General features: G+C 41.7%; 1 protein-coding gene across 2 annotated transcripts in view; it reads left to right on the forward strand.

Moving 5' to 3' along the window:
- Positions 1–24935, forward strand: part of PPP1R16B (protein phosphatase 1 regulatory subunit 16B) — a 456537-nt gene that overhangs the window by 351950 nt on the left and 79652 nt on the right. For both annotated transcript variants that reach the window (XM_078652152.1, XM_078652151.1), the window contains exon 5: positions 7078–7181. In XM_078652152.1, coding sequence (XP_078508278.1) covers positions 7078–7181 — 104 coding nt within the window. The remainder of the gene's footprint in view (positions 1–7077; positions 7182–24935) is intronic.

The following is a 24935-nucleotide window of genomic DNA, read 5'->3' on the forward strand; positions in this document are numbered from 1 at the left end:
AAAGAGGAGAAATAAAGATGTTTCTCCTTGTTACGCCTCCCCTGGGGATGAATTACATTTTGACATTTTCCCAGGTCTACCAGTAATGGTAAATCTGGAATGCACACATAAAGAAGCTACCCTGAATGAAATAGTCGTTTGAGACTAGTGACCGAAAGCTGACAAGCACTAAGCACTAGTTAGTGGGGTGCTAGGCATCTCAAAAAATGTAAAGGACTGTGTGAGGACAGTTCAGGGTAGCTTCTTTGTGTGTACATTATAGATTGGAGGCCAGCTCACCCTGAATAGCCCATAGCCTCTAGTTCCCTCCCCTGGAAAGCTCCAGGGTGTTGTGTTGTGTGTTGATAAATTTGGGAATGTGTCAAAATCCATGGGTGCATGCATCGGAACGCTCACGCTCTACCCATAGAATGCCTCCCTGGGGCAGAATAACACAATGCTGTGATTTGTGCTGCGTTAAGTTACTCTAAATGCATCGAGCCACTCAGGGACAAGCAAGGTGGCCTTGCATTGCTTAATGAATCTAACTTAAGAGTTGCATTGCTCTTGCACCCCTTGGCGTGGGGCAGCGGCATTGAAACTCTTTGATAAATCTGGCCCTCAGTGTGCACCAATGAGAGTGTTACATTGCTTGGCAGATTCACTCTGCTCCAGTGGGAGCACGACTGTGCATAGTAAATTCAGCGTGCTCCTATGAGAGCACTACTTTATTTGATAGATTCACTATATACCTGTGAGAATGCTGCAGGGATTGGTAGATTTATTGTGTTCCAGTGAGAGTGCTACTGCCTTTTTAGATTCACTCTGTATGTAGGTGATAGCTACAGTGCTGGACAGATTCTGCGTGTACCAGTGAGAGCACTACTGTGCTTGCTGAAGTCAGTGTGCACAAGTGAGAGCTCTACTTAGCTTGAGAGATTCACTGTGTACCACTGGAAGTGCTAAAGCTCTTGGTCGATTTAGTGTATGCCAGTGGCAGTTCTAAATCATGTCATAGATTCTGTGTGCACCAGTAAGCAGTACGGGTGAGGCTGGAGGGGTGGAAAAATAAATAAAGGAGACTTACCTGGCTGCTGGCCGTCGCCTCGCCTCCGTCCTCTTCTGTTCCTGCCGGAAGCAGTAAGCAAACCCAAGCCGCCCTAAGCTAATCACAATGCTGCAGTCACCAGCATGACAGCAGCGTTGTGATTTGTCAGAGCGCTCTGGTTCAGCACTCAGGCATGTAGTAGGAGACCGTGCATATTCTCCACCCAGGCTTGTCAGTGTACAGCCAGGTGGAGAACATTCTAGGTGTGCATGAGGGCCTGCCAAACTATCATGCGCACTTACGTGCCCCAACCCTGTGACGACAGCCCTGCCCCGTAAACCTGCTTAAGTATGGTAAAATAAAATGATAATAACATTGTGTTATTTTCATTTTATTTTTCCTTTTTTCACTGCTCAAAGAGCAGTGGAGCGGCGCTCCTCCGGCTTATCGGAGAGATGCTTGATGGGTGGGGGGGGTGGTGCTACAACAATTGATAGATCCCTTGTGTACCGGGGCTATAGCTTTAGTACCAGAGTGCTAGCGCTACTGCCATGACAGATTCAGTGTGCACCAATGAGAGTGCTACATCAGTTGATAGTGTTCAGGAGTTTGGTTTATTAAGGGTGTACCAGTGAGAACGTTCCGGTGTATGAAATGTTCACTTTGTCTCTGTGAGAGCTCTCCAATGTTAGATTGGTATCAGGGCTGGCTTTAGCGCTGGTGGCGTCCAGATCGACAATCTTTTTTAGCACCCCCCATCTACCCCCATGAGCTGCTTTTCAGATTCTCTCACTACCATCCGGCAAAATGAACCTTCATCTCTCATTAGCCCATCTCTCACATACATTTCATTTGTTTTAAAGCGCTGGTAAAGCCTAGCTTTACTAATCCACTCACCTATCCACATTAAATGCAGATCTGTTCTTTGCAGCAGGCATATTAACACTCTACGAAACTCTATGGTGAATCAAACCTTCAACTAGATAAAACTCCAATCTCTTTCTCTCGCAGGAACATTAACCACAAGCGTTATCTTGACATTTTTATTGTTGCCTGAAATCTGGACACACAAAAAACTCTGCATCAGCTGCTTCTAAATCCTAAGTTATTGTTAAACAGAGCGCCCCCCACCTCACGTCAGTGCCCTCCCCTTCAGGTCAGCGTCCAGTGCGGCCGCACCAGTAGCAGTGCCCTAAAGCCTGCCCTGATAGATATTAATTGTAAATGAGTAAGAGAGAACCAGTAATTGGTCTATTATATTTGTGTGTATGTCGTGTGCATGAGTGCAGTTGATAACGTTGCAATAAAAGTTACACTAACGGCATATCAAGCATATCCATCACAGCGCCAGGAGGCCAGATCCATGCCAGATTTTCAAGATAATCATTGATCATGTAATGATTTCTATTTAGACCATTTATACATGGAAATGTATCTTATGTGAACATCCTGGCAATCAGGCATCAATATGGCCACCTTGACCATTTTGGGCACCCTGCAGTTAATTCTATATCACTGGAATTTTTCCTTAGAATCATTGAATTTGTTAACTATACTCAGGATTTAAATATGATCCATTCTGATTTCAACCTACTCAAAGAGAGATGTATTAACACAAGTTTAGGGTGGCTGTTCAGTGTTGACTCTGGAGTTTCATCTGTGATGCAAGTTATATAAGGTCATGCAATAGAGTCCATTTGACCCTTCTGAATGCGGGCGATCCTCTAGTTGATAAAACCTAGATCCCCAATACATGAATTCAGTAATCTTTCAGGTGGGTGACTTTACCAGGAATATTATAACACATTCAAGAGATGTAGTGGTGAGGGAGAGGGGCAATGGCCATTTTATGGTTTAAAGGAGCAACTTGCACAGCTGCCTGGCTCATTATATAGTTAAAAAACCTACAGCTATCATAGAGAAGTATGACCGATTCTGGGGGGAAATTGTCTGGGGGGTAGCTTGGTCAGTAAGATTGGAGGGGTGTGAGCATTAGATTTCCTGACATTCATGCTGGCATATGAAGTTAAAATACATTATACGACAAGCAGAGCACACGCGATGGGGCTTAAGGGGCAGCAGAAAGGGAGAGTAATGCAGATTGGCAGGGGTACTAAGTGAGAGAAAACACATTATTTTGTGAAATAACCAACATTTTTAAAGTCTTCCCAAACAGAGATAGGGAGAGTGTGTGTGTAAACATTCCTGGAGAAATCTGACAGGCACCGCACCATACCCGATTGAAAGCACCTGTACCCAACTATTTATCACAAAATACATTTATTAGGGGAGTGTAACACCCCAAACACCTCTCCCCTGAAGCTACACCCTTGTAAAATGTCCACAAAGAGAAAATACTGGCCATGTATATTGGATCTTATTCCTTCAAAGAGCACCCTAATAACGGCACACTGAGACTCAGTGTTAATAAGGAGTTAAATGCCCTAAGTTAATCGGGTTTTGCCTTTCTTCCACTCAGACAAAACCGATGCAAGACCAAATGTATCCATTGTCCAACTCAACTGGTAATGGAGCATGTGGGCAGCGGCAGCTCCTCCGCAATGGCGGAGGAGCATCGCCCCAGTGGCTCAGAGCCAGCAGCTGAAAAATAAAACAATATTTTACTAGTGTTCTATTTTTCAGGCGCAGGCTCTAAGCAAGCCTGTGCATGCGCACTTAGGTTTCTCCAACACGGCTGTATTGGGTTGGAGAAACAGCACAGACTCCCTGTGCCCAAGCAAGCATTAATCCACCCTGCTCAGGTCAACCCCCATGATGCTCTCAGCAGAGGAGAGCGAGGTGGCCGGCAGTACCAGGTAAGTGTTTAATTTTTTTTAATTATTAAACCCCTGCTGTGTGCTCCCCCACACACGTCCCGCTGGCCACCTCTCCCCCGGCGCCCCCTCCACCCGCCATGCCGGTATTTATCTGTGTCGGCCGCCACTGCATGTGGGTATACCCAAATGGGTATAGAAACCATGTTTGTCTCCGTCTAACCCCATCGCCACGGGGCTAATTCCCCTGCGGCGTGGGGGGGAGGGGGGCCGCGCGCGGTACCATGGGGCTGATGACGAGCTCGGCTCGTCATGCAGCACGGTGGCCGTGTGCTGATGACGAGCTGAGCTCGTCATAGCCATGCCCACTCAATGTAACGCCCAGCACAGCAGGGTAATTATCCCTGTGTGGGTGTTCCGAGGAGGCCATGACGAGCTCAGCTCGTCACCAGCACACGGCCACCGTGCTGCATGACAAGCTGAGCTCGTCATCAGCATGCAAGGTGTTAAGCATGCTGTCAGGCATTTGTGGCCAGAAACTCTTCTCCACTGTGCTTCAGTTTGTGAAGCCACACACCTTCTGGAGTAGGAAACAAGTCTCAGAAACTTGGTTACAGTTCACAGTGCTGTCAAAAGCTCATTACCTCCACCTCCTCCAGATCACTGTGTGGGGATAATGGACCTGAGAACTAAGCAGCAGACATGTCAAAGTTTGGTGGGCCTGGGGCAAAACCATTATATGATGCTGTGATGATGCTGCAATTAGACCTGTGACCAGGGGCGGCTCCTCCAATCTGGCGCAGGAGAGTCACCCAACTGAAAAAGTGAAATGATAATGAAAGCATTTTATTATAATTTTATTTTTCTTACCTTATTGCCAGCCAAGGTAAGGGCTGGGGTGGGGCCATGGTGACGGGCATCACATCAGCAGTAGGGAGCAGTGGTAGGCCCTTATAAGTGCGCATGTCAGTTTGTCCAGCAATCTTATGCTGCCCAAACAGACATGTGCACTTTGGTTTCTCCAACCCAGCTCTGTTGTACAGCCGGGTTGATGAAAAGCTGTAGGTTACCTGTGCCTGAACGAGCGTTAAACCAGCCCACTCAGGCCAATCCAAGCCCTTCTCTCATGCTAGGTATAGCATTAGAGCAGTGTCAGGACTGGGTGGGGAGCCTCTGTGGTGAAGCCCATCCAATTCTGGGGCGAAAGGAGCACCGAGGCAGCTGGAAGCGGGAGCAGAGTGGCAGGTAAGTCTTTTTATTTTATTTTATTTTCAAACCCAACCCCAAGTCCACCTCCCCCCACCCTACCACTTTACCTATTACGCAGCCGCTACTGCCTGTGACACTGCAACACTATTTTCGTATCCTGTGTCTCACTGCCATCCCTGTTCATTTTACCACTAAAGCAAGTACTGTATACAATAAAACCTTCTCACCAATGAAATCCATCCCTAAAAGTGATTACTATATGTAGCACCTTTTATAAAAACTGCACAAGGCCTGAAGGAAGTTCACTGTGTTCATTTTCCTCTTTCATGTGCATAAATATGTGCCCACTTGCCTCCCATTGGAATGTGTGTTTTGCCGCAAGGCCGTTAATGTTGTGAGGATGACTTTATTGTGCTCATATTTTCATTTTATTCCAAGTGATACCTTGGCCTGCGGTGATAATTAAGCACATCTGTCCGTAAGATGGACCCAAGCCCCCCTCCTTGATCGAGCAGCTCATTTTCTTTCACTTTTGCTATTTACATGTCACACAAACTCACACAATCTCGCCACACGTGGTCACATTGTCTGTCCACAAATGCATTGAAGAAAGAGGTTCCTCCTATCAGGTAGAGTGAACTGCACATCTGGAAAATGCCTCCACGTCTCTGTTGTGGTAAAGGAATTTCTTTCTCCACCTGAAAGGGACTTTTAGGGTTTTTTAGGTTTTAAATCATAATGTTCCTTCAATGTAAGTATTTTTAGGTAAATTTTACATAAGAATGTTAGTACCATCAATAAAGTTATTTTAAAATGTTTTCAGTGAATTTCTTTGAATCTGTAATGATATATTTTGGCCTAGGTTACAGTCCTCATTCCATAGCGCCACGATGCCTGCAGGGACGCTGGGTGCAGAGTGTTGCCCTTGTCGGTGTTCAGTCGCGGCCGGCATGGCTCGCGGGTGGGGTGCTGGGGGAGTCACATGCGGGGAGGTTTAATTATAATTTTAAATTCTTCCCTGTTGCAGAGTAACACAACACACTGATTTGCACTGCATTACTTTAGTCCAGATTTACCAAGCCGCTCAGGGCCTTGCAAGGTGGGCTTGCATGGCTTGATAAATCGCATTTTGGGCTTGCGTCGCGGATGCACCACGTTGCATTGTGCAAGACCGATGCATTCCCAGGCGTAAATTTGCCCCTAATCTCCCCGGCCTAAAAAAACAAAAATGATTGTGCCTTTGTATAATGTAATTGATGCTCATGTAAAGAGCTTGAATACCTGCATGTCAAGTTCGCTCTATATAAACCTACAAAATCAAATGTGAATGTACCGCCAAGCACAAGAAGAGAAACACACACATCCTGGCTTACCAAGAAAATCAGCGTATAGAGTTAACTATACACAGTACTGCAAATACTCAGCAGAGAAAAGTACCTCGGGGGGATTGGGTTAGAACTGACCTAAGACAAATTACGATTGGTGGTTGGTGGTTACCCTTATCACAGATATACTGCCAGTAAAGTGGTGGTTTGTTTTATTATTATATGATGACTTGTCATCAGAGATAGCTTCAAAACGAAATCTATAACACCACAAAAACAACTGACAACCAAAGAACAATTCATGAGTTATGAAGCAGGACACACTAAAAACACTGGCTCATACTTAGTGCTATATTAACAGCCTGGCTGTGTGATTGTTGAAATGCTTAAGTATTTCTCTGGTGGATACAATGCTAGTGCCGTGTACTTCTTCCAAGCAAAGTGCTTCTGCTTCACAGAACATTTTCTGAATGCTAAAGGTTGAAGCTGTTCCAAATCTACACATCTCTGGGCTCTTAAGTACATGAGGCCACAAGAGGGCGTAGCCCTGCAAAAAAATGGCGTACAGATCTGTTTTGTTGCTATGTGAGAGGAAACTCCATGGCAACAAAATTTTACTTTGTTGGAAGTCTCGAAACCCGTGCATCAGAGATGTTTGTTACGTTTGGAATCTTGTTCTTATTATGCAGGACACTTTCTCAGATCTCTTCCTCAGGTCTTTTGTTTCTCACACTCTTTGCAGCGGAGCAGACCTGCTGGCGGTCAATGCTGATGGGAACATGCCCTACGACTTGTGTGAAGATGAGTCAACTTTGGACATCATTGAGACATGCATGGCCTACAAAGGTAAGTAGGGCTAGACACGTGAGAACGTAAAATATGGGTTTCCGGGATGTTGGGAGTCAGTAACTGTGCAAAGCTGTGCTTCTGGGGAGGCTTAATAATTATTTATTAGATAGCTCAAACTGCCAGCAAGCTTAGCAGGAATGCATAAATTATGCAAAGTAGTAAAATGAGCTTTGTGATGGAGATCCCATTTTAAATAGAGAGCATTCCAAATGAAATGCATTAATCCATGAGCAGCACTAAATGTTGACGTTTTTAAGGACTGCATTAGCGAAATACCTTTCACGGAGAGCTTATGGCGGCAGATGTAATTGCATATACAGTTAGAATTGTATAATCTATGGAAGAGTACAAGAAAGTCTTTGCCAACCAGGAGTATCATAAATGGAAACCCCTGACACATTCCTTATTTACTGAGAGCACATCAGAGAACAGCTGCATCCAGACAAGAGCAAAGCATTAAAGGCCTTGTTTGGAGTTTGGTGGACGGGATGTGAGGTGGATGTCCTGTCTGCCATATTTAGAGTACCACACTCAGGGCTCAAGTCGGGGTACCACGTGGGTGGACAGCGTCCCCCCACTTATTTTACCGGGAGCTTGATAACTGGAGCAAATGAAGACACAAATTCACTCTTTGGCCTCTCTAGGGCGAGAGCTAAGCTCATTCAGAATGCTGCTCACGCGCTGGCTTCTCTGATTCAATCGCATCTAAGGGGTAAGCGAGGGGAGGCAATGAGTCCAATGGTGCAAGCCACCTTTTGTGGCGTTACTTCCTGTCGTGACGTCAGCGTCACCCCACTTCTTTTTTTAGGACTTGTACCCTGACCACAGTGCTTAAATTGAGGCTGTGGTTTCGGTGTTCAGCACCGGCACCTGATTGTGAACACTGGCACTTATTACAGACTGTTTCTAAGTAAGTAATAGAATGCACATCAACTTCGTTTTCCTGGTATTCAGATTTACTCTGGGCACAAAAGATTTCCTCCCGCGTGCGGACTTGGCCGGTGCCATGCCCCATTGGCACGAATTTATCAATCCCAAAAAAGTGGAGCAACGTTGCGCGCCATTGTCAGTCACACAGCGAACTCCTTCATTATTCAAGAGACTCCATTGTTGAATTAATAATCATTTTCATTCAGTTTTGTTCCATTTTTAGTCAAATGTTAGTTATTTCTTCTCCTACCACATGTCAGGCTACATGTTTCTCATGGCTTCAAATGCTGCAAGATATGCTCATCAAGGCCTTTTTCGGTAGCACAAGGGAATACAACGTTCTCCTTTGACAGTCTGATTCGCTTAGACCCAATGCATTTCGAGCTCAATAGCCCTTTGTCAGGGGTAACTACTAATTTAAAAACGTCTATTGATTATTCTGCTTCAATAGGCATACAATGTACACTGTACTTATGCCATCCTGTTATGCAAAAATATTCACTGCTTGTATGTTTTAAAGAAATAAAATTACTTTTTCTTCAACAACATATAACATACTAGTTATCCCAAATGTGTCCCTCCACTCCCTCTCATATCTACGTGCATCCACCGTCCAATAAACCTGAATGAAATCACCCCATTTGGCATTTCAACCTCCATGTGTTTCGAATTCTCACTCCCACACTTCTCATTCCAGAAACTAAATAAAAAACACTTTTTAATTTATACCTACGAAATCTTCTTTTCATGCTTGGCGGTGAAACAGACTCCGCTGCTTCCCTTGCCTCCACCAAATTTCACGTAATGCCCCCCAAACGTAAACCCTCGCTCCTACATACTTTCCCCATCTGCTCTGGGATTTTGAACTATCCATTAAACCAACCAACCCATACTCAAAAAATACAAATCCCATCAGCCACTACTCTCCTCCCAATAATGTGCTGCTGTTTATGCTGGAATTGTTCTCATTGTTATTTGTAACACAATTTCATGCTTATATAAATCAAACTTTTGCATGTAGATAATCACACAATAGTGGATAATTGTTTAGAATTCATGTTAAAAAAAACTCTGATTGTGTTCACTAAGGGAAACAAACTCCCTCTTATTAATTCAAGAAAGGAGTTTCTTGAGTAATGAAGGTGTTCGATGTGGACTAGCTTTGAGGCGCAACTCCGCTCCACTGTTTTGGGACTTATTACAGTTTGCCACATGGTGGTGCTGTTTGTCTAATTTAGAGATAAGCACAACAGTTCTTTATTAATGCAATATACATTAAATATTACTAATACCTGCCTCCTAGAACATTCCTATAGCTTTGGGGGCTGGAATGGTCTGAATTGTCACACTTGTGGGAGTGGGATGGTTAGTAACTGTGTTGGTACTGTCATTGGTAGCGCTGGAAGGGCCAATGGATGGTGCAAGCTACAGAGGCCTCCTGACGAGGGCCCTGGTACTTTTTTTTTTTTTTTTTTTTTTACAAATTAACCCCTTTCATGCTGATGATGGCCCCCGTCCGTCATGCATCACGGTGGGCGTTTGCTGATGACGGCTGGGGGCTGTCATGATCCCGCCCACTCTTTAAAACGGCCGCACACCGCGAAAATTCGCCGCGCATGCAAGGGGTTAAGCACTGGCAGTACCAATAACTATAATGTACATGTAATATGGTGGAAGGGACATGGGAAATAGTCTTTATTGTGAGGTTTTTATCATGTTGTTCCTTTACCACACATTTATCACCACATATGTTTTTACCAAATATATGCCTTTATGATGCATGCCTTTACCACACATCGAGGGTAAGTTGTGGGTTGAGGGGGGCGGCTGGGGTGGGTCTACCCCCCACAAATAAATTACATATATATATAAACAATGTGTGGTAATGACATGCGTTCTGAAAACATTTGCGGGGTAAAAATGCGTTGTAAAGGCATGCAAAGTATTTCCCTGCATTGTTCCGTCATACAACCAGGGACATACACCACGTTTGTCTGCTAAACTCTATATAAGGATCCTATGTGTTAATGAAACAACATTGCCTGAAGGTGCGAGTACTACTCCAAGTTTTGCTAAAAAGATGACCTCACATGTGACTTACAGGACCATTGTCCATCTGAGGAACTAGCCTGACATTAAATCTCCCGAAAAGTCAGTCTACAACTGACTGAGGCACATTTGCATGGCATAAGCATTGAAAAGAACCCATGTCTAATTTGTATTGTAGGTGTAACAGGTGAGAAAACATAGCTGTGTTTTGAGAACAACACCAGTGCTAGCTATGTAGGTCCCTGTTCTCGCGGGGCTCTGCGTGTTCCGAGCAGGTTACACATATTGACATTCCCTGTGTCAGCTACAAGTCTGTGGGGATGAGGTACACATGTAACGGGCAGCAATGATGACGTTGCGAGTCCATGCCTAGTGCAGCCGGCCATCAGGGACTGTGACCTGCATGCTCCTGCTTATGCATTGCAGCCAATGAAGTCCTTGTCTATGCTTTGGCAAGGAAGTAACCTAAAGTGGACATTTACTGAGGTATAAAAGGTGTGATCATAGAAATTCTTGTGGACATTCCCACAAACCCTAGCCACACCTAAATCACTCATTCATGGCTGCCTCTCCATTGAGTGAAAACACAGGTTCCCTACCCTACACGTCTTCCTCTAGGTCAGTTCATGCAGGTTACACAGATAAAAACCCTGACGTCAAGAGTCGTATCATTAAAACGTTCACCCGCTCTCTTCAACATGCTGGGAAAATTATCCATTCTTTGTCATGCACCTATGTAACTCATATATTTGGACAAAGATAGCCCACTCAATCATGTGAGAACAGGGCAGGCCTTCTCCAGTTCAGATGAATGAACCAAACTCATCGCATCTGAACGGTATACACTGAAAATATCGAGTTTTTAATATCGATTTGCATTAATATCAATTAAAAAATATAGAATGGGCACAGTGTCGACTGGACAGAATATAGACTACAAAAATATCGAACTGGATAGCATTAATATCGAAAAATATAGAATGGACAGAATATAGGCTACAAAAATATAGAATGGACAGAATATAGACTACAAAAATATCGAAATTGAGGTAAGTAAGTTAATATCAATTTTTAAAGTGTTTTTTATGTTAGTATATGTTTGAAAAGTGTATATTTATTTTATTATTTATATTTATTAATTATTTTTATGGTATTTAATTTTTGCGTAATATAATTCTGTAGCGGGTTGTGGGTTTATAGGGAAATAGGGTGGGAAGTAATTTAATTATAATTAATTAAATATGTTAATTTATTTATTGGTATTTATTTTGAATTAATTGTTAATTAATTAGTATTTGTTGATTAATTAAAATATAATTGGTAATGAATTTTAATTAATTCATTAATTGATAATTATGTTAGTTTTAGTAATTTATTTTCTGTTGTGGGTTTATAGGGGAATAGGGTGGGAAGTAATTTAATTATATTTAATAAATATGTTAATTTATTTATTGGTATTTATTTTGAATTAATTGTTAATTAATTATGAATTGGTAATTAATTAAAATATAATTGGTAGTTAATTTTAATTAATTGATTAATTGATAAATATGTTAATTTTAGTAATTTATTTTCTGTAGCGGGTTGTGGGTTTATAGGGGAATAGGGTGGGAAGTAATTTCATTATAATTAATTTAAAATGTTAATTTATTTATTGGTACTTAATTTGAATTATTTGTTAATTATTAATTGTTAATTAATTAAAATATAATTGGTAATTAATTTTAATTAATTTATTAATTGATAATTATGTTAATGTTATTAATTTAATTTATTTTCTGTAGTGGGTTGTGGGTTTATAGGGGAATAGGGTGGGAAGTAATTTAATTGTAAGTAATTCAATTTTTAAAATCTTTTTTTAATCTAATTTTTAATTATTTTTTAATTGTTAATTTATTGTTAATTGGTAAATAATTTGTATTAGTAGGTAATTCTTTTTAATAATTAATTTTTATTTGTCTTGTTTATGATTAGTTAATATATTATATAAAAGTGTTAATTATTTTAATTAATTTGTGATTGGTATTAATATTTATTTTATTTTTATTTATATATGAAGTATTTACTTTCCCTACTGTTGCACTCACTGGAGTGGGAATAGTCATTGTTACCCTCCCGCTATCCAACGCTTTCCCTACTGTTGCACTCTCTGGAGTGGGAATAGTAATTTTTACCTTCCCGGTATCCAATGATTTCCCTACTGTTGCACTCACTGGAGTGGGAATAGTAAATGTTATGCCTACGCTATCCAACGCTTTTCATACTGTTGCACTCTCTGGATTGGGAATAGTAATTTTTACCCCTACGCTATCCAACGCTTTCCGTACTGTTGCACTCTCTGGAGTTGGAATAGTAATTTTTACCCTCCCGCTATCCAACGCTTTCCCTACTGTTGCACTCATTGGAGTGGGAATAGTAATTTTTACCCCTACGCTACCCAAAGCTTTCCCTACTGTTGCACTCACTGGAGTGGGAATAGTAATTTTTACCCCTACGCTATCCAACGCTTTCCCTACTGTCGCACTTTCTAGAGTGGGAATAGTAATTTTTACCCTCCCGCTATCCAACGCTTTCCCTACTGTTGCACTCACTGGAGTGGGAATAGTAATTTTTACCCCTACGCTATCCAACGCTTTCCTTACTGTTGCACTCACTGGAGTGGGAATAGTAATTTTTACCCCTACGCTATCCAACGCTTTCCCTACTGTCGCACTTTCTAGAGTGGGAATAGTAATTTTTACCCTCCCGCTATCCAACGCTTTCCCTACTGTTGCACTCACTGGAGTGGGAATAGTAATTTTTACCCCTACGCTATCCAACGCTTTCCTTACTGTTGCACTCACTGGAGTGGGAATAGTAATTTTTACCCCTACGCTATCCAACGCTTTCCCTACTGTTGCACTCTCTGGAGTGGCAATAGTAATTTTTACCTCTACGCTATCCAACGCTTTCCCTACTGTTGCACTCTTTGGAGTGGGAATAGTAATTTTTACCTTCCCGGTATCCAATGCTTTCCCTACTGTTGCACTCTCTGGAGTGGGAATCGTAGTTTTTACCTCTACGCTATCCAACGCTTTCCCTACTGTTGCACTCTTTGGAGTGGGAATAGTAATTTTTACCTTCCCGGTATCCAATGCTTTCCCTACTGTTGCACTCACTGGAGTTGGAATAGTAATTTATACCCCTACGCTATCCAACGCTTTCCCTACTGTTGCACTTTCTGGAGTGGGAATAGTAATTTTTACCCTCCCGCTATCCAACGCTTTCCCTACTGTTGCACTCACTGGAGTGGGAATAGTAATTTTTACCCCTACGCTATCCAACGCTTTCCCTACTGTTGCACTCACTGGAGTGGGAATAGTAATTTTTACCCCTACGCTATCCAATGCTTTCTCTACTGTTGCACTCTCTGGAGTGGGAATAGTAATTTTTACCCCTACGCTATCCAACGCTTTCCTTACTGTTGCACTCACTGGAGTGGGAATAGTAATTTTTACCCCTACACTATCCAACGCTTTCCCTACTGTTGCACTCTCTGGAGTGGGAATAGTAATTTGTACCCTCCCGCTATCCAACGCTTTCCCTACTGTTGCACTCACTGGAGTGGGAATAGTAATTTTTACTGCTACGCTATCCAATGTTTTTTCTACTGTTGTAGGGTGGGAAGTAATTTCATTATAATTAATTAAAAATGTTCATTTATTTATTGGTACTTAATTTGAATTATTTGTTAATTATTAATTGTTAATTAATTAAAATATAATTGTGAATTAAGTTTAATTAATTTATTAATTGATAATTATGTTAATTTTATTAATTTAATTTATTTTCTGTAGTGGGTTGTGGGTTTATAGGGGAATAGGGTGTGAAGTAATTTAATTGTAAGTAATTCAATTTTTTAATTCTTTTTTTTAATCTAATTTTTAATTATTTTTTAATTGTTAATTTATTGTTAATTGGTAAATAATTTGTATTAGTAGGTAATTCTTTTTAATAATTAATTTTTATTTGTCTTGCTTATGATTAGTTAATATATTATATAAAAGTGTTAATTATTTTAATTAATTTGTAATTGGTATTAATATTTATTTTATTTGTATTTATATATGAAGTATTTACTTTCCCTACTGTTGCACTCACTGGAGTGGGAATAGTCATTTTTACCCTCCCGCTATCCAACGCTTTCCCTACTGTTGCACTCTCTGGAGTGGGAATAGTAATTTTTACCTTCCCGGTATCCAATGATTTCCCTACTGTTGCACTCACTGGAGTGGGAATAGTAAATGTTATGCCTACGCTATCCAATGCTTTTCATACTGTTGCACTCTCTGGATTGGGAATAGTAATTCTTACCCCTACGCTATCCAACGCTTTCCGTACTGTTGCACTCTCTGGAGTTGGAATAGTAATTTTTACCCTCCCGCTATCCAACGCTTTCCCTACTGTTGCACTCCTTGGAGTGGGAATAGTAATTTTTACCCCTACGCTACCCAAAGCTTTCCCCACTGTTGCACTCACTGGAGTGGGAATAGTAATTTTTACCCCTACGCTATCCAACGCTTTCCCTACTGTCGCACTTTCTATAGTGGGAATAGTACGTTTTTACCCTCCCGCTATCCAATGCTTTCCCTACTGTTGCACTCTCTGGAGTGGGAATAGTAATTTTTAACTCTACGCTATCCAACGCTTTCCCTACTGTTGCACTCTTTGGAGTGGGAATAGTCATTTTTACCTTCCCGGTATCCAACGCTTTCCCTACTGTTGCACTTTCTGGAGTGGGAATAGTAATTTTTACCCTCCCGCTATCCAACGCTTTCCCTACTGTTGCACTCACTGGAGTGGGAATAGTAATTTTTACCCCTACGCTATCCAACGCTTTCCCTACTGTTGCACTTTCTGGAGTGGGAATAGTAATTTTTACCCTCCCGCTATCCAACGCTTTCCCTACTGTTGCACTCTTTGGAGTGGGAATAGTAATTTTTACCTTCCCGGTATCCAATGCTTTCCCTACTGTTGCACTCTCTGGAGTGGGAATAGTAATTTTTACCTCTACGCTATCCAACGCTTTCCCTACTGTTGCACTCTTTGGAGTGGGAATAGTAATTTTTACCTTCCCGGTATCCAATGCTTTCCCTACTGTTGCACTCACTGGAGTTGGAATAGTAATTTATACCCCTACGCTATCCAACGCTTTCCCTACTGTTGCACTTTCTGGAGTGGGAATAGTAATTTTTACCCTCCCGCTATCCAACGCTTTCTCTACTGTTGCACTCACTGGAGTGGGAATAGTAATTTTTATCCCTACGCTATCCAACGCTTTCCCTACTGTTGCACTCACTGGAGTGGGAATAGTAATTTTTACCCCTACGCTATCCAACGCTTTCTCTACTGTTGCACTCTCTGGAGTGGGAATAGTAATTTTTACCCCTACGCTATCCAACGCTTTCCTTACTGTTGCACTCACTGGAGTGGGAATAGTAATTTTTACCCCTACACTATCCAACGCTTTCCCTACTGTTGCACTCTCTGGAGTGGGAATAGTAATTTGTACCCTCCCGCTTTCCAACGCTTTCCCTACTGTTGCATTCACTGGAGTGGGAATAGTAATTTTTACTGCTACGCTATCCAATGTTTTTTCTACTGTTGCACTCACTGGAGTGGTAATAGTAAATTTAACCCTCTCCCTATCCTATGGTAAATATATTGTATATTTTTTATTAATACTATGTTTATATATATATATATATATATATATATATATATATATATATATATATATATATATATATATATATATATATGTATTAAAAAAAATATTTTTATTTATATTAGTTAATTATTAATTCTAATGTTATTTAAGTATTTTAAGTATGTTTAAGTTAGTTATATTTATTATTTCATTAATTTTAAATTACTTTTAACTATTTAAAAACATTGATATTTTGACTATCTATATTTTTTACAACGATATTTTTGATTCGATATTTTTGTACTTACCTGTTTGGAGATAGGAAGTCGATATTTTGGCATTCTTTATTTTTTACTCGATATTTTTGTAGTTCTATATTTTTGCCATCGATATTGTTTCAGTGATCCCATCAGAACCTCAACTAGGGGCCTGAGGTGGAACAGAGCAAATTCAAACTACTTTGTGTGGTGAACACTGGTCTGCTGGAAGAGTTGGCAACCAATATATCTGAAAATGGGTTAGAGAGCGACCCACCCTAGAAGACTTCCTTGTCATTATGAAATGCAAGGTAATACAATGGTGGTCAAAGGATTGTGTTTGAAGGATTTTGCCTCTTGCACAACCTGCAAGATTTGAAGGGCTTAGCTCATTTATGAGAGCCCTGTTTCACTTTTGCACCCTTATGGTTCCCATAATGATTTATGAAGCCACTCTGGCCTCATAAATCATGAGTAAGGTGATGCAGTGCCTTACTCTGTGCCCAGGAGGAGTTCCATGAGCGTTGTAGTGGCTTTTCTGCAGCACACACAGAAGGAAGAAAACGCCATGTAGGATTGTTTTTTTTGCAGGAAGGTGCCCCTCCTGCACAAAAACAATCCTGCCTGCAATGGAGGCACCCTTGCACCATGTTGAAAGGGTGACTATGTTGGCGTAGGCTGCTAAAAGGGCATCAGTGCAGGCAGAAAGGACAAGAATGCACTGTATAGCTTAAATACAGCGCATTCCGACCCTTTGACTTTGGCATAGTGCGGTGCAACAAGGTGCCTTGCTGCACTGCTGTACGCCAAATTGCCATAAATGAGGTCCGAATACATAAAATTCGAAAATCTGATGCATCACCATTATGGTCTCAAAATCTTACTTCCAGAATTGTCTGAATGAAGAAATACCTCTATGTGAAACCCCCGTTATTCTAAAGTGACCGGTTCTAGAAGCACCTGCTGCTGTCACGGTGGTCGCTTATGCTCTAAAGGTGGCAATGGCACACGTATTCCATGCTAAACTGAAAAATCACTAAAGAAACATAGCATTACTATGGCCGAAGATACCATTGTCACATGGGTATCAAAAACCTGGTAGTCTTAAGCTGAGAAGTTGTGCATACAACTGGCTCTGTAAAACCAATAAGCAACAGAAGGGTGGTCAGAGCTTCAGCGGCAAGGACGTTTACATAAAAAATCATTATAGGTGCTTTGGTTTGGGCTGAACTTACCTTACTGGTATTGTTGCTCTTATGCGAAGTAATTTGATTCCCCGCAGTGAGGGTTTTCTGCCACTGTTGACACTTAGGTACAAGACACTGACTGATATCATCAGAAAACTCACAAATGGAATTATGGTAACCTGATCACCCGATGCTAAGAGGCAGGGATTGGAGGACTGGCCTGAAAAGTATTGCTGCAGCAAAAACAAGTATACCTTTCAATGAGGCTAACAGTGTAGAGGGAAAAACTGTTGTCAGTACTTAGTCCTGCTTCTCTAACAATCACCAACAATATGCATGCAAGAATGCTTATTTGTTGTATAATGTCTCCAAGGGTTTTGATATGTATTGTGAGATCATTCAAGTGAAGCTGCTTTATAGGGGCAACCTAGTGTCATAAAAATAACAGTTCTCTTCTTCCAGGCCCCTATTGCTAATAATCAACAACAGTAGACGTTCTAGGAAGTGCCTGTGTATGATGATGTCAACTTGGGCTAGCTTGTGTTTTGACACATACTGTGGCCTCATTCATCGGATGGCCCCCTTATAGCAACGATGCTATTGGGGCAGACTATGCGTAGGCCAAAGTGTTAGACTTCAGTCCTATGATAGAAACTTGGGGGCTTATTTATGAGAGGGTTGCGCCGCCAGAGCGCCACTTTTTCTGATGCTCCAGCAGTACAAACCTCTCAACCATATCTATGAGGCCACGCAAAGCCACTTTGCAAGGCTGTGAATGGCCTCATAGATATGGAGTAAGGCAAAGCAGTGCAAGATGCTGCGTTCCCTTACTCTGTGATAGGGAGGCGTTCAGTGGGTGTTGCGGTGGGTTTTTCCACATAACTCTCATGAATTTTGACACTGTCCCAGATTTACTTACTCACATTAACCTGAGGCAGCACCAAAACTAAAGAGGAAAAATATCTTTGTCTCCTCATTTTTCCCTCTTTGTATATGTTCTGAATTCTGCAGCACACCTAGGAAGAGGAAAACACCCCTCTGGATTGTTTTGTGCAGGAAGGTGCCCCTTCCTGCTCAAAAACAATCCTGCATGCAACACAGGCACCCTTGCACCCTGGTGGTAAGGGTGCCTGTGTTGGTACTAGGCAGCAATATGTGCGCCTATGCAGGGGTATAGGAAGGAATGCAGCGTATTGCATAAATACAGTGCATTCCTGCTCCTTCTCATTGGCGAAGGTGATAGAGCGCGCAGGTCACCCGACTATAACTTTACCATATACGCATTGGGCCCATAAATTCAATTTACCATATTTATTAATCGGGTAACCTTACACTCTACTACCAGTAACCCAGTTCCTTCCTATTTATTTCCAATGTACCCGACTTACCAATCCACTGTTACGGGTACCTATGATCACAATGGATCAGGTAGCTAGCTGTAAAAGAAAGGCAGACACAAAATAAAAATAAAAACATTTACTGTATTTGCACTCATGTAATAACCAGAGACACGGGAAGTTTTCAAAGTCTTTATCTAATCTTCATCAAGGTCAGAAAGTAAAAGATTTAAGCAATTAAACTATCAATAACCAGGAGCATGAATATAGTATAGCTATGCAAGTAGAATATAAATCCAACCATTTAGAACTCTGAAGGGAAGGTAAGAACAGGGAACATACTAATAAGAATTTTCAGTAATGAGACTTGATACGGAGTGACTAAAGGACGGGAAAAATAAGGAACATACTAGAATTTCACAGTTTGAATATACCCCGTGAAGGTGGGTAAGGGAGAAGAACTTTAATCTGTACTGCGATAATTTTGAGATACCAAGTAGCTATAGGGAAGGTAAGACTGGAACATGCTAATATTCAGGGTTATGACTTTAAATTCAGTAAAGGGTGGGTAAAAAGAAGGAACATCTATTTATTCAGAGACATGTATTTATTCACCTATAAGGTAAGGAAAAAAATGGAACATGCTAGTATAACAGCTATAATGTAGGACTTTATCATTCGTCAAACGAAGGGGAGGTAAGAAAAGGAATAAAAGGCAATTACGAATTTATTCACAGCAAGGAAATGGAGAATGCAAAATGGGTTCCCTCAGATTTATATTTACCTAGAACGGTGTGGAGACCAACCCTGGCCACGGGTCAGTTAAGGACAGGAGAAACCCCAAGGAAGGACAGTCGCCAGTAGGCCAGCAGGTACAGAATGGAACCCCAGGGCAGGACAGGAAGACCATATTAGGATCAGGACAGGACTACCAAGGTAAGACCAGCACCTGCAGTTCGGTAGCAACGCCTGCGCTACACTCTCTCTGCAGCTATCAGTCAGAACCCCGATTGGGTTATCGAATTCCCCAGCAAAGTGCTCCGCCAGCACTTAAAGTCTCCAAAACTTCGCTTGGGTCTCTGGAAATTACGGACAGAGTGCTCCGCAGCTCTCTGTATCAGTCACCTATTGAGTGCGTTGGGTCAGTGACAGGTCAGCTATTCGGACAAGTCGGACAATTTCTCTAGCTAACCTAGGCTAGTTATACTGTTTTCGGGTCTGTGTACCACCCCCCAAATGTTGCAAGTGTAAGAATCCCCAATTTCGATTGGTCCAAAGAAAGGACAGGTCAACACACCAACCAGGATTTGACTTTCTCAAGCCCCAATTTACATCTTTTGGGACCGCCTATTGAATTTGGGGTTCCCATGACATCTACTTCTCACTTAACAATGGCACACACAAAATGTATTACAATTGTTTCGAATGCAGTACAGTTCAGCTCCATCTGCTGGGCTACAGGTCGATTCCCAGGAGCATCTTGACTGTGGCTGCAGCTGGCTGGGTTCCACTGGTACAAGGTTTTCTTCCCTCTGCGAGGATGACATGCGCAGTAGGGACTTCAAAGATGGGGTAGTAAACGCCTCCCAGTCCCAAAGGATTCGATACATGCAAAGTAAAGGAAAACAATTTAGAACACAGAAAATAAATGAATACGCTGTATACCAGGAATCCCTATATGACTCCCTTTACTTTATACTAACTATAGCATTAAGATTAGTGCAAAACAAACAGCATAACAAAAGCTGCAAGGCAAGCATCGGACATGTGAGAACACAGAGCAGCCATTTTAGAGCTAGTGCGCAAGCGCAAAGATTTCCCACCAGAACTGCGAGTCCGTCACTTCACGTGAGTGTGACCAACGCATGCGCAGAAGAAATTCCCGCGTAGCAGCAGCCATTTTAGTGGCAAGCGTATTAGGATGAATAAACACATAAGCAAGCTTCACTGGGACACCCCGTGTAATGTAGAAATGTGCAATATTAGTAACATGAACATTTTGATTACAGTTATTAACATTATTTGAGGTTCTTGATACAAGCAAGTCGCTTTACGTGCGAATCCTTGCTCCATCAATCTCCTCTTTGATGATATTTTATATCATCACAAATTCATAGAACCAGATGCCAAATTTTCACATTTTTCCCAGTTCAATCTCTTCAAGCATTCGATTCAGTTTTTCTGTAGTCTCTTTATTAGGGTGAGAATTTTTCACCTTTTTATAAATCTGATTATTCAGTTCCTCTAATTCAAGTTCATCCACATTTCTCTTCACTCCTCTCTTGTTCACAGTGTACTTCTTTTGGTGCTTTCGACATTTACAACAGATTATGATTATAAACACTACTAAACCTATTCCCGCAATTGGCATCAGTACTTTAATCAAAAAACTTTTACCTAAGTTAGCAAACCAATGACCTATGGCGGAGAGACCATCAGTAAGTCTCTTCCAGGCACTGTCAACCTCAAGTGGTTTGAGTTCTTTTTCCAAATTTGTAATGTTCCACACATACCCTTTGATTTCTACACTTTTGTCAGGTATGTAAGTGCAACAATGTTGCGCTTTCAACATTCTGCAGACTCCGCCTTCTTTTGCCAATAAGGTATCAAGAGCAAGTCTATTCTGTAAAACCATTGATCTGACCGCAACCATTTCGGTATTGACCATCAGGAAACCTCCAGCAGTGTCAGTAGACAACCGATCCACTACTGTTGACAATTTGCAAATTCTGTGTGTATTCAGAACCACTCCCACTGTAGGTATCAGTGCACTAAAAATGTCTCCTACTATTTCACCAGCACTTTCTCTTTTGCTACGTACTAATTCATTAGTCTTTTCAGTGCTTCCAGTGATTTTCCCCACATGGTATATCTTTGGGAAGACAATACCAAAATAACAGCTCCCGTACCAATGGTCGGGCAATTTGAAGTAAGTCTTATTTCCACATATAAAATAAATTCCAGGAAACACAGGCTCTGTCCCATCTTTGAAACCCCAACCCCCAATTACCTTGTAATTATGTTCGCATTCACTGGAACCAATGAAAATATTGTTATAATAACTAGTCATTTCTCTATGAAGACAAAGTTTCCCTTTCTTTTCAAAGTCCAGCAACACCGCAGCATTAGCTCCACCACTTGAGGTGCTCCCTATACTCTCTGCCCATTTAGGAACTTTGTGGTTCTTGTCTTTGGCTTTCTTTTGGAAACTTTCTCTTCTCTTTTCTACCATATCCAAAAATTATTTCTCCTTTTCATGTAAAGAACAGGTCAAGTTATTTTTGTGTGCGTCATCTATATTTATTTTTCCTACAGTTAGGAAATAATCACTCATGTATTTAGCTACATGTCTAGTCGTATGTACAGGGTTCAGGTTTCTTCGAACAGGAAGTTCAGAAAATGTCACGACAAGATTTGAGTAATAATACTGTAAAGGTCCTCTTTTATAAAATAAACTAGTTAAGATACTACAGGAGATTCCATATGTTAAGGGTAAGTGGTGGTAGGTCACACCTTCAGCAACAGAAGTGGGTAGCTTCATGCAGACATAACGGTCGTCTATTTCCATAGTTTCTACATAATGTACTAACAGGTTTGCGAAAACATTTAAATGAGTCTTGTTCTTAATTTTATTAAAGTGTAATCCCTCCTCATCTGGTGCTTCTAAATCTATGCTTGTTTGTTTCAGACTAAGTGGTTTGTCTAATACGTCTACTCTTTGTGGTGTACTTCTAGTGTGTGATTCTACAGTGTCATCAGGTAGGTTATTATTCGGGTACAGACTCGGGTTTTTACTCATCATAGAAGGAATAGTTATCGTTAGTCCTATCCAAAGTATTAGTACTAGTGCTACACTACATAAACATACTTGGCAGCATGTTTTACAACAACTTCGTCTCGGTATCCCATTCTCAGAAGAATCAGACATTTTGACTCAAAAGAAGCTTCAACCCCTCTTTGTAACTCTGCACAGCTTGCTTACTCGAGTAACTTTTCAGGTTGGTTCTGCTTCTTCTTCGGTCTGTTCAGCAATCAATTCTTCATTAATTTCATCACTTTCGTCACTTATTTTCAGATTCTCAAATTCCTCCAATACAAAATAAGTCCATTCAGGACTTGCGTACTTGTTATTCAGTTTCTTGATGCGAGCACTTCTTCTCTTTGGTTTTGTTACCACTGGGTCAGTTTGACTCGAGACCTCATTTATCTGTTCAGGCTCCTCGTTTATCGTCTTTAGACGCAATCTCAGCCTTTTCGCAAATCTAGCTACTGAGTCACCTTTTCTGAGTCTTTTAACTGGCACTGTGTCTTGGCCTTCTTCAAACACTCTTTTGTTTTCGTTCAGTTGTGGCACATTGGGATCAAGTTCGTCCTCTGTACTGTTCCCTAACTGACTAGGTCCAGGTCTCTCATCTGTTTCTTCTGCCTGGTCCCTAAACTGGCCTTGTTCAGGTATATGCTGATTTTGACTTTGATCTGTTTCGATCTCTTCTTCCTGAACACAATTGTCTAATCCTACCTGTTCTTGTTCAAGCTCTTCGAGCTCTTGATTTTCTTCTGCTTGAACTTCCGCCCTAATTTCTATCTGTCCCTCTTCTGGTGCAGGTGTTCTTGGTGGAGTGTCAATTACCTGCTCTCTCCCTATCTGGTCCTCCTCAGAATCAGATTTAACGTGGATTTCGATGATCTGAGTAGCTTCTTCTTCACCTGTCTCGTCCTCACTATCCCACTGTCTATCTGGCTGAGTCTGACTTCTGGTTCGTATAGGGTCGACTGTCAGATCGATTAGTGGTACCCAATCTTCTTGACTGGAGCTCGGTTGCTCTTCTTCAGCTACTTCAGGACCGATCTCTTGGGATCCTTCAGCTGCGCAACCTTCAGCCTCAGTTTCGTCGGGTTCAGTCACTTTCTTAGTGTGGCTGGCATGACTCCAGCGAGGTACTCCTGCACACTTTACAGATGTGGTGGTTACCAGGATCACCTGTCGTGGCTTTCCCCACCTGGGTTCAAGGCAACTTTTCCGAGTGTGCTTCTTTATTACGACCTAGTCACCTGGATTCAGGTCATGTGCTGGAGTCGTTGGCCTGGCGACGTCTTCTCCCCCAACCTGGCGAGAGACAGAACGTACTTGGTCAGCCAGTTCTTTACAGTATTCTAGTACCAAAGCATCAGATATGCTTATTATTTTGTATCCTGGCACCCATGCTTGCCGCATTGCTCTTCCCATCAGGATCTCATGAGGACTCAAGCCCGTGTTCCGGTCTGGAATACTTCTGAGTCCCATCAACACAAGAGGCAGTGCATCTGGCCATTCCAATTGAGTGTATTCACACATCTTTTCCCAATCTTGATTTGATTGTGCCATTTATCTGTTCTACCACTCCAGAAGCCTCTGGGCGATATGCACAGTGCAGTTTTTGCGTGATTTTGAAAGCTTCACAGATTTGCTTTATTATTTCAATCTGGAAATGACTTCCTCTGTCAGATTCAATTAAGACTGGGAAACCGTAACGAGGTATACGTTCCCTAAGTAATAATTTTGCTACTGTGATGCTGTCATTTCTATGTGCAGGGAAAGCTTCCACCCATTTTGAAAACAGGCAGACAATGACAAGTAGGTATTTCATTCCTCGACAAGGGGGCAACTGAATGAAGTCAAGTTGTACTCTAATAAAAGGGCCTTCTGCCTTTCCAATTTTCCCTGGTAACTCTATAGTTTTCTTCCAGGGTTAAATTGTTGACAGACCAAACACCTCTGGCAGAGTGCTTCTGCTACGTTTCTGAACTTCTGGCGGAACATGCGAATCATCGCATCTCTGCCTACATGTGTATCTCCATGTATTAGCCTAGCCATAGGAGCAAGCATACAGTCTGGCAACACAGGCCTCTCATCAAGGTAAACAATGACACCATCTGCACTTCTCCTTCGACAACCGAAGTTCCTCCATCTCTGTTTTTCCTGTGGCTCTGCTGCTTCCTGTAAGTCTCTCACTTCCTCCCATGTATTCACTCCCTCTAGCATCAAAAGTTGGCAGCTGTTTCCATTTCCCCCAACCTTTATATTAATTGAAATTCGATATTTTGCACAATGTTGGGCTAACTGGTCAGCATATCGATTACCTGCTGTCACTTTGTCATCTCCAGATTTGTGAGCAGCACACTAGACCACAGCCAATTCTTTTGGTAACTGGATTGATTCCAGTAAATCCTGCACGTATTTTCCATTTCTGATAGGGGTGCCTGAAGAATTCAGGAACTCCATTTGTAGCCACAACTGGCCAAAGTCATGCACAACCCCATAA

This window comes from Lissotriton helveticus, chromosome 7, assembly GCF_964261635.1.
Source record: "Lissotriton helveticus chromosome 7, aLisHel1.1, whole genome shotgun sequence".
Classification (NCBI taxonomy): Eukaryota; Metazoa; Chordata; class Amphibia; order Caudata; family Salamandridae; genus Lissotriton; species Lissotriton helveticus.